The sequence below is a fragment of the Adelges cooleyi genome, unplaced genomic scaffold (genome assembly GCF_023614345.1).
Source record: "Adelges cooleyi isolate 19-005CV unplaced genomic scaffold, UGA_ACOO_1.1 ACOO_flye_CR_arks_rails_tigmint_CR_PRNA_9, whole genome shotgun sequence".
In the NCBI taxonomy this organism is placed as follows: Eukaryota; Metazoa; Arthropoda; class Insecta; order Hemiptera; family Adelgidae; genus Adelges; species Adelges cooleyi.
This window is the reverse complement of record NW_026096579.1, coordinates 14,253,256-14,271,949: the sequence shown is the minus strand read 5'-3', so window position 1 is coordinate 14,271,949 and position 18,694 is coordinate 14,253,256. Positions and strand designations below refer to the sequence as shown.

Below are 18,694 nucleotides of genomic sequence, written 5' to 3'. Positions count from 1 at the left end.
CATTTTTCTTTTTTACTCTACTGGCTTACCTAACCTGTCACACAACACTGCTGTTGTTGCCTTTTTCATCTCAACCAACCACACTTTATATGCTACTCATCAAATGTTCACTTCCACCGCATTCTCTTCTCTTCCAGTCATTACCCAAATTTTTAATTAATGAACAAAGTAAAAAAAAAAACAATAATAATAACACCTCCACAGAACAATAGCTAACACCAATGAGTTAGTTTGTGCGTTTGACAATGACTTAAAAGAATATTTAAAAAGCTCAGAGGACTTAGGATAACTAGCATGTCAATTATGAGATTTAGTTTTGAATATTCCAGTAGTATAAAACTAATTACATTTAACTCTCAGATTTCAATTGTTTAGCTATTTTAAACAACGTGTAGGTACAAAATAGCACAAAAATATTTCATTATATTTTTCGAGGCGTTATGCAAGTCGATGACATTAATTAACTCTATTAGTAATTACAACCAATTACCCAAAGGAAGTTTCTTGGAGTTGACACCTATTAAATAACTATAGCAGAAACTCATAACATAACAACAGGCAATTATTACTGGCACTTCAATGTTATCCTTTTTCTATAATTTTTATAATGTATATCCATATAACCCGACAAGTAGTTCTATAGTGTATTCAATTAATTCACTTAACAATATAGTCAACGTTCAATTGTAATTGAAAAAATGTTACAATAATAATAATAATAACCATTGTTATACGAGATTAAGACTTATATTGTCATTGGTCTTAGCTTACTGATTATACCTAGGTAGTAGTAAAACCAACACACCATCTCTCTCACGAGTATCCGCTCTGACATATTTCAACCCTTGTAAAAAAAAAAGTACAAATACAAATCGATTGAGAATCAAAATGAACAACCGTTTCAAGATGAATATAAAATATCTTATGAGGCGATGGCCACGCTGCCTGCGGTGTAATTAATGTGTTTTCATAACCCAGTTTTATCGGCGGTAATTAGTTTTAAATTAATTATGCCGTTTTCATTGAAATGGCAAGCAAATACATAACCGAGTTCGGTCGACAACCAAAACCAAAGGAAATAATCGTCGTAGTCTTTATTGGCATATAATATTTTACGAATCACTCAAATTTCGACATCTTAATCTCATTATCCGTACTTACACTCGGGTACAAGTCACCTGCTTCCATCGTGCTGCGGCCAAATGAGAGTTCATGTCGACACACACACACACACACTGATACGGTCGCTGTTTATACTTAGACCGACTTTGTGTCTTGAATGCCGAACAAATGGCTTTTTCCAACACTTCGGCGCAAACACTCATTAATCTCTCCGGCTCATCGGACGAGTCAACTACAAAACTATTTACCGTTGTAGGTACTGTAGTAAACGTCCTAGGCCTTTTCCGAAACAGTTTATAAAACTACAAATGTTACTTGATCCGACAACGGACGAACAGTACTACTACTTACACTATTGTCTAGCATTAATTAGCCACTTTTTATATCTGATAGCAACCGCGACCACAACCGATCGTTTTGGTCTCTTTTGCATCTGACTTCTCATCAGTTTATAAGGAACCAATAAACATACCTATCCAAAAGTGAGTTGGATACGTTCTGAACACAATTCTCATTTCTAACGTCTACCCCAGATGAAGTAATAGTAGCTTTAGAGTATCTATGGTAGAACGAATTTTATGAGAAATGAGCACACCTGGACCGTTCGATGCGGCGATTTCAATAATCAACATAGTACGTAGACCATATGTTTTGTTGATCGTGTTTCATTACATTCCTGTTAATCTTAGAACCACAAATTATGTATAAAAGCCGTTTGGCGTCAATTATGTAAAATAATATACATATGTGTACACAAACTAAACAACAAACATTTAAATCGAATTAGTGGACAGACAGAGACTTTATGTTTTCCAACATTATGCGGGGATGCAAATTGTAAGCATGCCCATGCAAAATATTCAAGTTGCAGTATACATCTAATAATACAATAAAAATTGATTTCTCGTGACTTTCATAGTCGAAACACCTTGCTACAAGTAGGTGCCTATCATAACAACTTAGACCAAGTGCAAGTTGTCAATATTGTAAAATATGTTTATATTATATTTTGTTCACGACGACAGTGTATAATTTTTACGAGTACTAATATAATAGTATTTTTTTTATTTTCTCAATAAACGCCAAAAGGCATATACAAAGTACACGGTTTGCTATAAACAAGTAGCTGATGTAAACAATAATAAAATAAAACTACCTATACAAAAACCGTTTGAGAGCACCCAAATAAAAGCTGTACTTTAAAGTACAGCTAAAAGTGATAAAAAAAACACTTTCAAATAAAACCTTGGATGCGAATCTGTAATGCACACAACTTGAGTACGTATAGCTTGACAGTTGACTGGTCTATGATTTTTTTGGGGTACATATTCTAGTTTTGAACCAGCAAAGAGTCTGTACTGTGTACCTACTTCTGATTTCACAGCACATATAAACCATTTGAACTCAATAGCAATATACAATAGTGTGTACCTAACCGGAACGATATTATCATCTTGTTGTATTTAGGGGGGGGGGGGTTTAACGGTTTTGATCCTTCGATAACTATTTGGTTTTATCGACAAAATCAAATATCCGGATGGGGGTCGTTTCCAGTTTGATTGATGTATGTATACACTCAAACAATACAGTTGTCTGCAGAGCAATACTAAAGACAAACTACCAAAATTTATCAATATTATATATATACTACGTATAGAGAAAAAGATGATTTTATAACAAATTTAATTAACTTAAACAAAGTTATATAGACACACTCGCAGAACAGGTAATAATAATATGTATGTTTGAAAATTGCCTATACAATGCGCCTTAATCAATGCTAGTGTAGATGCCCCTTGAGATACATATGATTATACATATGATTTGGCTTTAAACAAATGTGTATATTATTTAATCGTTTTTTTATTGCTGCAGAGCTCCAGGGCGACTTACCTATCGGCAAGAGCTCCAAGAACAAAGTGGCAAGGTCTTCGGCTTGTCCCAAGCACATGCACATCGTTACCGTGGCAGCGCTGACAGCTATCTGGGCAAAAGCCATCGGCTGAACCTCACCTCTAAGTCGACTTTGGATATTCACAACCGTCGCTCATCAACAGACTCTGGACGTCTACTCTGTGATCGTTAATAATTGTTGTATAATAAATTATCATAAAATAATTTTTACCAACTTGTCCACTTTATATTCGATTGTCGCGTTTTGCTTTAATCCAAGTAAACACATTGTTAACCAACAACATCCGTTAACGACCGATTCTGTGTGCTAAGATCCCCAAATAATTATCATCTTGTCAAAACCTACATTTTTTGTACATACTTAAGAACAACTATAGTCGCCTTCGACCGCAAGAGATAATAATATTACCTACCTGTACATACAAAATAATATTATACTATTCCATATGCTTTTGGAACGCTACCTTTGTTGACAAATCAGAATAAATTGTTAACAAATCAATCAGTTTTTTTTTTAAACCTTGCGACACAGAATTAACACTACATTCTATACAACTGACAAAATCATACATGTATCGTAAAATGTGTTACAGTTTTGAAATATGTTACTTTCACTCCATCAATACATTAATAATTGCAATAGTATTTAACAGTATAGTTAGTGGTGTGTGAGCAATGTAAAACGCTATTCACAAGTAAAAATAAAAATAATCATATATTAACAACAAGGTTTTAAAGAGCAGCAATTCATCTAATTAAATTGAAAAAAAAAATTAGATAATACACATATATTAAATTTTAAACCAGGAACCATCCCCATTGTACTTAACTATAGGTCAAATATCTATTACTCTTATGAGAACAGATTTTCAGTGTTGAACATAATGCATATTTATTAAACAAGTGAACAGGCCTTTAACACAACATTTGATGGAAAACAGTAAACACTATGTTTACATAGTCACTTAAAAATATTAAATTATTATTATATATAATAAAGTTGAATAAAGAATTAATGATGTTATCGGACAACAAAATTGCTGCTAAAATAAAATAAAAATGTTATATTGCACTTTATCAAATTTATTGATGTCAAATATTATATAATTTTATAATAATAAAATCAAGGTTCTAATAATTAATATCTCTCTATATATATCCCCTTATAAGATTCAAATAAATAAATATATCAAACTCGTGTTCATTTTTTTTTTAAATAGTAATTTATATATAAATATATATATATATATATATTGGTTAAACAACCAACTGCAAGTGTACTATAAATAAAAAAAGAACAAAAGTTAACAAAATGAAAAACTAAGAACAAAATTTAATAAATGATAGTGAAATACAATACAAAACTGCATTCTTTTTTTTTACGCATCAGATTTATAAATGCAAAAGTGAAAAAAAAAATCGACAATACATTTTTATCAATTTAATAGTCACATTAAGAAAAAGAAGACAAATCGAATTCCTGAGAAATATTATCAAGTCAAAATATAAAATAAAAATCTTCGACCATTACAAATAATTGAATTGTCGGATTTACAAGACTAGTTCATTTCCAAGCAAGACTACTATTTAGCTTCAACCTTTTCAGTTTCCATATTTGCAACCTCGCCGTTGGTTGTATCTTCAGCAGCAATGTCATCATTACTTGCTACAACAGATGAGTTTGTGGCATCATCTTCTTTCTTATCTTTTTTCTTATTTTCACCTACTTAAACAAAGGAGAATTAATAGTAGCGCAATATTGATTTGAGCGTTTTGAAATACATACCATCTTCTGTTTCGTTTCCTTCTCCCATAGATCCTTCACGGCGACGTTTACGAGTCGACATTCGTTGCTGCTTAATAGGTAACAATTCCATACCAAGTACTTTGTTCACTTGTCGGAATGCAATCAAACGCAACATATTCTAGAAAATGCAAGTAAATAATAAGTACATTTTATTATAATGACAATTAGGATTAATTACAAAATAATTCTAGTTTTCTTGTAACTTTCTAAATTGATAATATTGTCATTTGAATTAGTTATGTAATAGTTTTTATGAAAATCAATTTATTTCAACAAAAATAAATTCCTTGAGTTTATACATAACTACTTTAATTACGTATAATTAGTAAATTTATTTTTATAGAACTAATCTTACCAACAACAAGCATTGGGGATTGCTTAAAACAGATTTAAAAAAATATATAAATCCTACTTATTTGCAAGTCTTGAAAATTAAGTAGATAATAGATATTTACACCTTAACTTGGCCAGGGCTAATTTTAAAATATCAAAAATAATTAAAATAATAGTACTATTTAGGTTGGCCATGTAAAGTTATACATAAAATGTATGTATCTTTAAAGATACAATACAATTTTTCAATGGTTATTATTAATATTATTTCAGAAAATGCAATAACACATCAAACCAATTATCAGAGTGAGCTAGGTTTAAAATTGACAATTCATCATTAAAAAATGTACAAAATATCTTATCACTAATGTTTGTTATTAATCAAATAAATGTTAACACATTTAAAAAGACGAGTAATGTTCATCAGAAACGTCATATTTCCATCAAACCAAATCAGAGTGAGCTAGGTTTAGTAAATAGACTATCATCATGGAAATTATTTGAACTCTTAATTGTTATTAAGTGCTGTCAGTGATTTATATTAATAGATCTTATATCAGATACAAAATAGTTAACAACACAGTGACAATGTCATTCAGAGTGAGCTGAGTTAAGAATATCATCACAATTTTGTATAGTTAATGAAAAAATATATATACTATTGGCACCAAAATATTTTACCTGAGCTGACAAAGTGATATCTTCTCGTTGTTGCACAGATAGTGAAGCTAATGCGTCAACAGGATCTTTTTCACATGGGTCTAACAGATGTACTCCTATCACACCAGGTAACAAAGCTCCACTGGCAATAGCTTCAAAGAAACGTTTTAATCCTTCAGCCGGACTCAAACCAGCCGCAGAATTTGGAGAATTAGGTGCAAAAGCACTAGTTAAAACACGCTCAACAAACAATTCTAGCTTCTGAAAAATAATTAAGACTTGCAATAATTAAACAGTTTTTAAGAACATAAATCATTAATAATAATAATCAGAAGAGCATGAGAATGGAGCAACTTGGTAGAAAATATGACAGTAAAGAGATTAAACTTGTGAGTTTCGAGTAATTTGAAAAGATGTAAACGAGCCAAGAAAAAAAGTTATATGGCAAGAAAAACGTTAATCGATATAGAATTGAAAAGAAGATTTAGTTGAGTAGCTCTATTATTGACCTGTGAGCAGTTGCTCTTTTAAAAAAATCTTAGACAATTTTATATTGTACTTACCCATAATGTAAATGGGTGCCACGTAGGTTCTCGCATAATAAAATCTTTTAAAATACGTATGATCAATGGACCGTTAGGTATAGAAGCCAATTTAGCCTGCAAACATTAACAATGTATGGATTACATTTAAATTTGGATTATGACGATAATAATGAAATGAGCAGTTTATAAAAAAAACTTGAGTATTTAAATGTTTTAAAAATCATAAATGTGTAATTAAAATACTATCAAACTGCCTCATCTCTTAGATTACTTAATTTCATCAAACTTAAATATATAAATATTATTCTTAATAAAATGATAAGAGAACAAAATCTAACAGATACACAACTGCAAGTATATGCATATTTTTTGTACTTTCCAGCCTTATAGTATATTCGGTTGCTTAAAATTTCACACAAATTTAATGAGAAAAAAATAAAATGAATGGTTTATACCGAATTACCAAGGATGTGTGCTTAATTATCTCAATTCGCCTTTATTTCTTCTAATAATTTGATTATTCAAACAAAAAATTATGATTACATAATACAATAATCAATGATAACAAAGAATTCAATACAAGTTTATATGAAGTTAAGAAATCGGTTTAAAAAAATATCGTTTACGCCGCCCATAGCTTCAATAAATATTACCTTCATAATATTCAATATTAGTAAAACAATTATCACACATTCGCATGCACACACGCACACATCCATCTCCTTTGTACATTCGTGCATCGTAGGGACACCACCCTATCATCAATAATTATTTTCATACAGGTGCCCCGCAAAGCACACGATTATACAGCAGTGTACTTTTCAAGTATAAACAATTTAGTAAATTTGATTGTATGGTAAAATTATACACACAATACAACTATGGTCTACCATATAAAACAAAAATATAGTTATTTTTTTAAATCTAAAAAAAAAATATATATATGTCATATTGGCTTATGGCTAATATGACCAACTGGTCGCTAAGCTGGAAAGTAATAAATAAATAGGCAAACCTGAAACCATTTGGCGTGCCTGATGGCAGCCAATGCTTCCAAACATTTTGTCTTGTCCAAAACGTGTTCGCCAGGCACAATGGCCACTGGTTCCGTATGTTCGCTTTCTACAATAAAAACCCCAAACAAACAAACAAACAAAAATGTGTTCAGTATATTATTTCCCAAAGAGTGTTTGACCATTAAACAAAATAATATCATATCATATTATATAAATATAATTCATAACAAAATGTAAGAGTATTATATAAACATTATACATGACTTAAATGCAACAATAACCGTTTAACAACTGTATGATTTAGTTTTTATTAAATATGTGCAAAGTACAATGCACTTACACAAAAGGCTTCGGCTCGTTAAAATACAAATTTTGACATCTCACGTATCATTTACTGTAAAACAATTTTACAGTAAATAATGTTAATGTCTTTAAAAAAATAACAAAAATTGTGAAAGCTCAAGTTTCTCATTTGCAATGTCAATGTAAATGATATATTATACATTACCCTTTTAATTATTTCAAAACCATTTAAAAGTTTTTAAGACTAATAATGGACATTATATCATAAACTGTTACTTAAATAAAATGCATTATTAATGGACCATTACAATTATGAGCACTGCATTCTAATCTTCATGGTCAAAAACCCTTATTTTTTTAACTATTTTAATAATTATAAGTTAATGGTTTTTTTTTTTTTTATTAAACTGCTATAATTCTATTTTCAGTTGGAGAGTGTACTCATCAATCAATCCTATAATAGGCCATTATACCTTAAAATTTACCTTTTTTATACTATAATATTATCATTTAGGCTTTCAATAACATTTACAAGTACACCAAAATATTTTTTTTACGTTGAACCACTCACCTCCTTCAGCTGCATTTAAAATAGCTTCTCTTACTGATGGTGATGTAAAGGCGACATTTACGACAAATTTTTCCTCTTCCAGCAGTATTTCGACTGCGAGTCTGGCTTCTGCCTCATATTTATTAACTACATAATTATCGTCTTTAGCAACCACCTAAAAATAAAATTATATCATGTTTAAGGATATAAAAGTTTAATATTTAGGAACTAATAAATAATTACTTCATTAAAATTAAGTCTAAATAATTACCTTTAACTTTTCTGGTAAAATAGTAACAATAGAGTTTAACATAGATAAAGTTGGTGGTGTTGAACATATTATAACTATATCAACTTCGTTTTCGTTTACTAATAGTAATCCTTTTGAAAGTGCACCCACACGCATGGAACCAGTCATCATTTTTACAACTTTAGTATCATCTTTCTCGTTAGTGAACGTAAACCTTTTTAAAGAATAAATCACAATAAATTAACGACTATGAACAATTATTTGTTTACTCTAATAACAACAACTCTTGCTCTCGCTGATCGCCGACACGCAGCTAACATATCATTCCTAACTAATCTACTTTTCCCTAAAATTGACTGCCCTGATTCTCTATCCAGAGTTTCCTTCAATGTCCCCTGCCACCGCATACGTTCATCTGCCCCTATTCATATCCCTTTCACTTCTTCAAACTACTATTTGAACTCCCAAAACATCCGTCTTATGCGCATTGTCAATACTGACTCTTTTTTCTCTCTTTAAAATAAGCTTAGTTTCCATTGAGCATTCCATTTTCGATACTTTTATCATTTTCTATTTATTATTATTATGCATACATTCTACTATTTACTGTACACATTTCTTATGTTACTGGGCCTTGGCCTGTATTATATTATTAAAAATAAAACTCTTACATTGATCCATCACGACCATCTTCCTTTGAAGGAGTTTTCTTTGTTTGCAATTCTTTTGCTGTTTCAGAAGGTTCAGTAACTAGTGCTTCCACCTTGATTTCTGGAACTGAAGGTATAATTTTACTTTAGCAACTTTAGCAAATGTAAGACATATAAACTGAAGAAGTAGCTAGAAAGGGGCTAGGCTCATTTTTAATGTAACCAATACCCCTTACATAGCCCTTTAGACGAATCTTATTAATTCATATTTAAAGACCACATAATGGGCTATTTCTTTCAGTTTAACTGAACAATCAAAATTATTATTAACAATGTTTAGATTTATTACTTACTATAAAAATTTAGTAAGTTATGATATTTCATTTTTAATTGATTTTTCAATAAAAAGAGATTTAACAAGTAGAATTTTCTTGGGAATTTTTAAACTACATTATTGAATAGATAATACTAACCAGTGTTCATTAAATCTTCAGCTACGAGTTTTAATGCTTTTTCAGTGTCTGAAACGGCTTTCTGTAATGTTTTTAAAGAAGTTTGTTTGGGGAAAAGACTGGAATGTTTGGCCATAATATGCTTATCATCGACAGTATCGTAACGACGCATGGAGTTGTGCATCTGGGGTGGTCTTACACCAAGGCCAAACTTCATCTAATGATAATTTAATAGAAAATATAATAATTATTGAGTAAATAGTACGTCAAAATAGTTCATACCATATGAGGCGGTGGTGGACGAGCACCCATCAATGCAGGAGGTCCAAATAATGGTGGTGGACCCATACCCATTCCTCTCGGACCAACAGATCTACACCAATCGTAGTATTCAACTTCTTCTTGGTAACGTCTTCGATCATCCCATGAATATCTATCATCCATCTCCATAAATCGGTCAACCCAAAAGTTAGATCTAATAAAACCATAAAATAAAATAGTTTTAACATTTTATGTAAATAATACATGCAGAACATTATAGTAAATAAAATGTTATTAAGTAATTAATATCAGTGTAATTGAGTCTTCAACGAACTGAAGCAAAAACCCATCTAGAACAAAAAACATGTTTTATTGGGTTTAATGCTTCAATTTTTCAGACTCGTCATCTAAGTATCACTATCATCATCGAATAAATATATTTTCTTAAAATAAATAACTCGTTAATGTATCTTTATGTTTTTAATCAGTAATAATATGACTTCAAATAACAGAAGTTTAGGCCATAAGAAACAAATAACTTGTTTTTCAGTACTCTAAACTCCATTCAGACTCGTCATCTATATAAATCATCACAAATTGTATTTTTATTTATTGATTAATTAATTTTTTATTTTACTAAATTTAAAATAAAATTAAACTGTTTAAACTCCTCGGAGTTTGGATGTCTACAACTAATTATTAAACAAAGCAGTAAACAAACAAGCGTTTACCTTTCATCTCTCACTCTATTTCCCTCTTGACCATGCTTGTCTTTTTGCATTCTACGAGCTTCAAACCAACTCGGTTTTAGCTCGACTATTAAACTAGGATCAACTTTTTTCTTGTAAGATAATCTATGTCTTCTACCTTTCATATGCATTTCTTTTGCATTTGGATCATTGAACTTGCATTCACAGAGTTTACAGTTGAAACTCACCATTTTGCCTATAATAGTAAAAAGTTAAATATAATTTTCAAAATATACAGACATCACATATGCATATTAGTCACAACTTAAGAATGTAATTTCAAATTAAATCTTACCGGCTTCATCTTTAATCTCTTCTATATACTCCATGCCAACTAATATTACGTCAGTTTCATTAGTAGTGACAGTAGGAGTTATTGCTGGAGCGGCAGTTTTGGTCTCTATTTTAACAGGGGTAGAAGGAGTTACTGCATTATTTTCATTCTTAACTACTGTCCCTAATTTTCCAGCTAAAAATTACAAAAAAAAAATTGCATTCAAAATAAATGTATTCCAATTACTTAAACGACAATACTAACCAGGAATGAAATTCACTTTAGGTGCCGAAGTTTTGGAAACAACCGCTGTGTCAATATTCGGAGGAGGAATTGGTTTACCAAGTTTTGTATGTAAATTATAAACCTACAAGAAAAAAAAAATTAAAAACTAAGTATAGAATTATCGTGTTGCATGAAATAGTTACACAAGTAAATACATATTACAAAATATAATAATAAAATATACTTGAATCATTTAATTCAGTAAGAATGAAAGTAGTACAAATAGATAAGAACGAGAAGTATTAAGTTGTCAGACTATTTTATCTAAACAAATTGTTTTCAGAGAGCTGGGTGTAGTTGAATTTTGTCGGGAATATTTTACAGCCAAAAACGTATTGTCACTTTTTATTAATTAAAATAATTAAACACTATTTCATTTTAGAAATTTTAAGTTAAGAACATTGTGTATTTTGTTCCTAAACTTATTTGTAACTTAAAATTACACTTATAGAATAAAATGTGATAAATTATTTTTCTATTAATAATTAAGTAGTTATAATTAATCTTTCAGATAGATTTTTCCACAATATTTTCAGAGAGCTGGGTAAAGAAAAATGATATCATCATAAAGATCAAAATACTGACATTCAATTCAGAGAGCTGGGTATAGTATTTTTAACATCTAGTAATATTTACACAATGATGTATATTATTTTTATAAAAAATACAAACTGAATTTTTAAGAAAATGTGTACAAACAACAATTGGAATAATAAAACCTATCATTCTCAGACTATAATCTCAACAGATTGTTTTCAGAGAGCTGGGTTAAGCTAAATTATGTCATCATCTGAATTCAGTATACTAAAATTACATTAATGAATAATGATCATTTGGTTAAAACGCTTTAATCGACTCCTGTAAGTATGATTTAGAAATGCTTATGTATTTTACTTATCTATACATAATAAGAGTACTTAACATTCCAACTTTTGGATAAGCATTTCATAAGCAGTTAAATGTACTTTTTCCAACAGCGCGCTAGCTGGATGGTTAATTACTTCATTGCTACATTAAAATTTACTAATTAGCACTTCTATTTATCTTTCAGATAGTCTTCTCCACAGTATTTTCAGAGAGCTGGGTTAAGCAAAATTGTATCATCATAAAGATCAACAATCAAAGTTCAAAGTTGGGTTTCTATTATAACTGTTATATTACACAATCTTTTAATAAATGATAATAATATTTAATAATTAATGTTTAACTATCATTAAAACATTTTACTATTCTAATAATTAAAAATGGCTCAGATTATATTACTCGACATTCATTTCAGAGAGCTGGGTTAGCATTATATCATCATAGCACTTATACAATTGCCCAACCACAGAACGACCAGTCCCAATTATTTAGTATGAGATTAGGTGGCTAACCTTCCATGTTAAGTTTACACAGCATGATATTTCATTACTAGGGAATTTACTAGCTACAATATGATATACGGTTATTGGGTCTCTAACTCATATTTTTGCATAAGAGTTGAATAATTTTGACAGATTTTTCGTTAACCCTAGCCGTGTGCACTCGTGGAACAGAGTATAGAATGATTGTTCATTATGTTATTATACAATGAGCAATTTACTTTTTGATGTTTAGAACCTCTCAAATGAGCTGCATATGAATCAGCACCAGTGCAAGAAACGTCACAGAGATCACAATGGAATACTTTAGTTGCAGGGTTATTAGATGGTTTACTTGGGGTGGTAGATATTTTGGCATTAGCTTCGCGCTTTTTATGTTTTTGACCATCAAGATGTTCTTTGTAGGTCTAGAATCAAAAATAACTTATTATAAAATACATACTACACTAGTTCGACCGATTTATTATAATAATTTACCTGAGTTCCAGCACAGCTAATGCGACACACTTCACAGTAATGAATTTCTTGAGATCTGTTTGCAAAATTTACCCTATTTCCGCCTTTTGCACCACCAGCAAAACCAGAAGTGTTTTTCTTGAACCAGTTTTGCCTTTTTTGTGCGTTATTAGGGCGTACTTGATTTTGATTTTGAGTCGGAAAATTAGTATTTGAATATACTGCAGCCTCATATCCAGGAGCAGAAGCTGCTGTGAAAAGACATTCACCAAAAATTAATCAAATATAATTACAAAAAAAAATATTTATTTAATATTATATACCTTTGTTAGCCGATTGGTTAGGCGTCGAAGCAACCGACTGTTGCTGTATCGGATATGTGACTTTTTGTTGCATAGCTGAACTTGTAGCATATGCAGCTGCATTTGCTTGACATTGTTTCTTGGCAACTACTCCGGTAGTGTATGATGTAACAGCCTAATGAAATATTTGACCAGTTAGTTAAGTGTATAGTAAAACATTTCACGCATAAAATTACACAATAATTACTTAATATTTTATAAAAAATTACAAAAATATTAAATAGCTATTAAATAATATAAATAACTTATTTTATTTTATTTATAATGATGTAGTATATGTTTGGAGAAACCAATTCTTTATAATTACATTTCTTAAAAAACTGATACTGTAAATTAATCTGGGCATATTTTCAGAAAAGATTAAGCCATTTTATGAATCACTTTATTCATACATCATTGATTTCATCATATTGAACCCATTTCTAAATAGTTAAAAAGGTTTCTGAAACTTAAAAATTACCCAAATGCTATGTTTCGCGCCAAATCAATAAAATAACAAATTAGCTTGAAACATAACAAAATGCATTTATCTCTTAATGAACTTTTATACAAACCAGCAAAAAAGTATAAAATATTTAAAATATAGATTTAGAGGCAATTTTTTTTTAATTTTTCAGAAAAGATTAAGCCATTTTATGAATCACTTAGTTCATACATAATTTATTTCATCATATTAAACCCATTTTTTAATATAGTTAATAAGGTATCTGAAACTTAAAAATTCCCAAATTTTGTTTCAATAAAATAAAAAATTAGCAGCCAATTGAAACATAACAAAAAGCATTTATGCATTAACAAACTATTAAACAACCAGCATAAAAGTAATAACTATTTAAAATATTGTTTCGAAACTATTTTAAATTGATTTTTCAGAAAAGATTAAGCCATTTTATAAATCACTTTGTTCATACATAATTTATTTCATCATATTAAACCAATTGCTAAATAAATAAAACGATTTGATTACTATAATGTTTCTAAAACTTTTAATTTATATTGTATAGATAGGTTCCACACATCAAATAAATAAAATAATAAATATTTAAATTTTTATAATAAAAACAAAAATCGTCAACTTATTATTTATTTTTATGAGCATATCCTTGGGTACGTACATATATTTTTAGATTAGTTTATTTGATTTATTGCATAGCTTTTTTTTCTGGGAATTAAAAACAATAACTCTAGTATCTAGTTCAATATCATACTACTATACCACTACAGGACCAGCCACATTTATACATGGAATTCTAACAAAATGCATTAACACTTTTAAAACACTTATACACTTATTCAGCATTAATATAATAACTACTCCAGATATTAAAATTGGGACTTGGAAGTTTTTATTAAGAATTTACAGAAAATTTAAAACCATATTATAAATCATTATAACTGAACATAGTTTTGTCATTGTGTTCAACCCATCTACTGACATTTAAATAATTGGACATTTCATAAACTGACATGCATAACTTCAAAATGTAATAATCGAAGTTCATGACTGAATACTGTGTCAAGTGATATATGCTCTTTAAACCCATAGAATAAGCTCTAAAAACAATAACATGTGCCCAAAATAAATTATAATTAGAAATTGAATTTTTTTAGTTTTATTATATATATTTAATAATAATTCATAATCAAAGAGACTGACAAATGGCGTAGGTATACTACTTGTTAATACAGTAATGAGGATTCTTTGTTAGTTAATTCTTCTGACAGACAATCACAGTCATTTCCATAGAAAATTTTATAATTTTTTTTTTTTTTTTTTTCAAAAAATTGTTCGTAAATTAAAATGTACTGTACGGTTTCGAGTGAACAAAAAGCCAAAATTATTTCACCAGTTAAAAGATAAAAATTTAATAAGTATCATTGTTTAGAAAATACTACTAACTTGATACGGAGCATACTGAGGTTGAGTTTGATAGGTTTGTTGTTGTGCATACGTATTTTGTCTGGTATCATAGGCAGCATTGTTATAAGCAGCTTTAGCTAAAAGAAAGTGTATAATACACATTAAAACTTAGAAGTATATGATATAAAAATCATGTAATGATCAATATGATGACCAAATAAATAGAATGTAGGTAAAACTTTGTACTCAATATATTTATTCAATTTAATTATCCATAAAAAAAAATTATTCTTAAAAATCTTACCATAAGCAGATTGCGTAGCTGCAGCTGTTTGATAGGATGCTACATCATATGCGGTTGCAGCAGCACGCGGTGTTGTGTAAGTAGCAGGAGGGACTGCATAACCTGCTTGAGGAGGAGCTTGATAACCAGTGGCAGAACTAAAATCATTAAGTTAATAATATTAATTACTAATATTAAAATGTCTACATAATTTAAAAAAAAAAAACCTATTAACATAATATAGTAAGTAATGATGCACTCATCCCACTTTATAATAATCACGTGACAAGCCCTGTAATCTGTACATTGTAAACCTACGATATATAAAATTAAAATTAATAAGGCGGCTGGGCTGAAAGAACAAGTGCCCAACACTTCTTGACACGCAATACAAAGGCGTCCCCTACACTAATTACAATAAACGCGCATACCTGCTCTAACACTGCTCATGCATCTAACTTATATTTAGTGTGTTCAAATTTTTTGGTCACGTTTAGTTTTAAAGTTAAAGTCAAAAAGCTACTTAACAAGCCGTTATGTGCACGTGTGCCAACTGTTCCTCTTTCCCCCGCTATTGTTTTTTTTTATTTGTGCCACACAATATACAGTCATAAAACTTAATTTCGTTAATATTTATAATTCTCATTGTTGGTTAGACCAATTTAAACTTATTAGGACAATGACCGCCACAGTAATAGTACAAGGTAAGCTCCAATAAGTTTTTATTTTATTTTTGAAGGGTAGGCTCAGATTGGATTTGTCAGAAAAGTGGCTGCTTGTAGAGCAGAGTATCGGGTTAGCTTTTTAAAGTTAAGCTAATTTTTCCTCTTGTTGGTTTTGGTTTGAGGACATGAACTCCCATGAGCTCTATGAACAAGAGCCCCGTAGAAGCTAATTTGGGCTACCGTAGCCGGTAGCATATCAGTCTCTCATTTATACAATTTCTGAGAATTTCTTAGGTATAAAAAATTTTAACTCTATTCGAAAATACTTCGTTAAATTTTATCTATTCACAAGTACAAACCAACGGCGTATATGTCGAAAAAAATTGCCTACGCATAATCCCTTATTAAATAAGGGCGTACGAATTTGTCGACAAGTAGATACGCTACGCACTCGCCCACGTTTTAATCGATACACGTCATATCTGTATACATTGTAGTGGTCAAGACCATAAGTCACGTGTCGATTTAAGAGATTTTCAAAATAAGACAAATTTTAACCTCGAGCCGTGTGACCTCGAATGAAAAATAACATGGAAACAAAATTATTATCAAACACGCCGACGGTGCAAAACCGTTCTACACCGTAACGGTTAATATTGTCGCATTAAACCTAGTACAACGAGAGGAACGTGTTGAAGCTAACATTGACTGTAATATTATAAATAATAATAAAATAATGTATTACTTACGCGTACTGGGTGCCGTTGTGCGTGAAACCGAAATAGTTGTTCGCAGCCATTAGTGCGGCAATCGATACGCGTGCTTCGACGATGGCGATCAGCACATCACACGAAACAAATCAAAGTGCAAAACACACCAAGTCCGGTCAGAGAATTGGTCAATGCGAATATTTCGATCGGGTTAAACGCCAAATGGTAAAAATTAAATTTATATCAACATGTAAACGTGAAATGTCGATTTTCGGAAACGAAATTTTTGTCGTAAGCCATCAGTCGGCAAACGATGGAAAATGGCGTCAGTGTTCCGGCATCGCCGGCCGTCGGAGAGCGCTTGCGCCTCGCTGTCAACCCTCGTAAGAGTGACCAACCGAATTTCCGAAAAGTCTGCCAACATAGTCACGTGGTAAAAATCTTACCAAGGTTTATTATCTATAATCATGATCGTCGAAATCAATCATAGACCTATAAAGAAAAACATGAGTTATATTATATTGGATAGTAGATACTAAATCATAGTATAAAATCGGTAAAATTACTTAAAAATGAAAATAATTCCGAAGAACTTAACATTAGAAAGGCAATGGAAATGTTGAAAAATAGGAACAATTACATATTACGTCTATGATTTTTAAAACCAATTTTTTTCAAACAAAACAAACAATTACATTTTTTAGTTTTTTGTTGTTACTCAATTTTGTTTGGTGAGCACAAAAAAAATATTACCAATATTATTAATAATTCACACCTTGTGATAGATTTGATATAAAAAAATAAATAAGAGAAGCCTTTTTTACTTAGGTTAAAAATACATCTATAAAATATGGCGTGAAAAGTCAAGTAAATAATTTAGAAACTTATTGACTTATTTGACTGCCTGGCAAGGTCCCAAGTGTGACGAATGCTGGGAGGGGTTATGCGTCCGTAACCACAGTGCCACAGCCTGCCAGACCGAGTAGAATCGAGGCAAGGTGGCTGCCGAAGCACAAAACCTTACACGGTGGGTCGGAGACATGCAGATGGACTTCGTGAAGCCCATTCATTTCGCTCAGCTGGCAATGGACAGGCTGTGCTGTTGTGACTTTAAGGTGCACTAGTCTAAAAGTTTTAAAGTTTTAATAACGTCTATTGTACGCGTCGATATAGGTGAGCGTACGAGACGAAAGATGGATGGAATCGAAAAAATGACCGGAAATCGGAATTCTCTAAGCGGCATCGACAACGTGCGTGGCTCCGCTGCTATAGTAGAGTTGACGTACTATGGCAAAGGCAACCAGGGCGAACGGCCAATCGTAATGGTCGGCAGAGGGAGCTGCCTGGAAGAGTGTTGCAAGCGTGGCGTGTCGCCCAAAATACTATGCAATGACGAATGATTAGACCATAGACCTATAAAGAAATGGACTGATAGTAGAGAGCGAGGTCCGAATATCGACATCGTTAAAAAGAGACAGAGAGAGTAGTTAGGTTCACTTCAAAAATCAGTAAAATGTATTGTTCCTTTTTTTATATTTTTTTATTATTATTACCTATTATTATTTTTTTTTGTATAATTATTAAACTTCGCGTTTTTTTGACATTTTCATGTCTTAGCTCTAGCACATAACCCTGGCAAATATCCGAAAAAAGCGTTACCAAAAGAGCGTAACGAAAAAGGCGTAATGAAAAAAGCGAAAGGGTTGGGGACGGGAGATAGGGGTGGAATAGGGGGTAGGAGATAAGGGTGAGATTTAGCCGGTAAATAACCGAAAAAAAGTGTTACCAAAAAAAGCGTTACGCTGTTACGCGCCCAAAGGTA

The 18,694-nt window shown here is 30.8% G+C and overlaps 2 protein-coding genes across 4 annotated transcripts in view; one reads left to right on the top strand and one right to left on the bottom strand.

The window, feature by feature from the left end:
* The window catches only part of LOC126846560 (lachesin-like), an 83,368-nt gene extending 79,858 nt beyond the window's left edge, over positions 1-3,510 (top strand). Inside the window, exon 8 of the mRNA XM_050586132.1 lies at positions 2,998-3,510. Coding sequence (XP_050442089.1) covers positions 2,998-3,128 — 131 coding nt within the window. The 3' untranslated portion in view covers positions 3,129-3,510. The remainder of the gene's footprint in view (positions 1-2,997) is intronic.
* Positions 3,511-3,732: 222 nt separating this feature from the next.
* Positions 3,733-17,372, bottom strand: LOC126846156 (zinc finger RNA-binding protein 2). 3 transcript variants are annotated; one of them, XM_050585365.1, is made up of 19 exons: positions 16,912-17,372; positions 15,519-15,655; positions 15,254-15,351; positions 13,315-13,468; positions 13,013-13,242; positions 12,757-12,942; positions 11,151-11,253; positions 10,908-11,081; positions 10,595-10,808; positions 9,885-10,077; positions 9,624-9,819; positions 9,172-9,277; positions 8,522-8,714; positions 8,272-8,425; positions 7,397-7,503; positions 6,400-6,495; positions 5,858-6,097; positions 4,823-4,961; positions 3,733-4,762 (listed from the first exon to the last, which is right to left on the bottom strand). In XM_050585365.1, exons 1-19 carry the CDS (start codon positions 16,959-16,961, stop codon positions 4,620-4,622), a joined length of 2,913 nt encoding a protein of 970 aa, XP_050441322.1. In that variant the 5' UTR covers positions 16,962-17,372; the 3' UTR covers positions 3,733-4,619. The 3 variants fall into 3 exon arrangements, with proteins under 3 accessions (XP_050441322.1, XP_050441324.1, XP_050441323.1); XM_050585367.1 differs by having other exon boundaries at positions 13,013-13,239; XM_050585366.1 differs by having other exon boundaries at positions 3,733-4,759; positions 16,912-17,370.
* Positions 17,373-18,694: the final 1,322 nt, after the last annotated feature.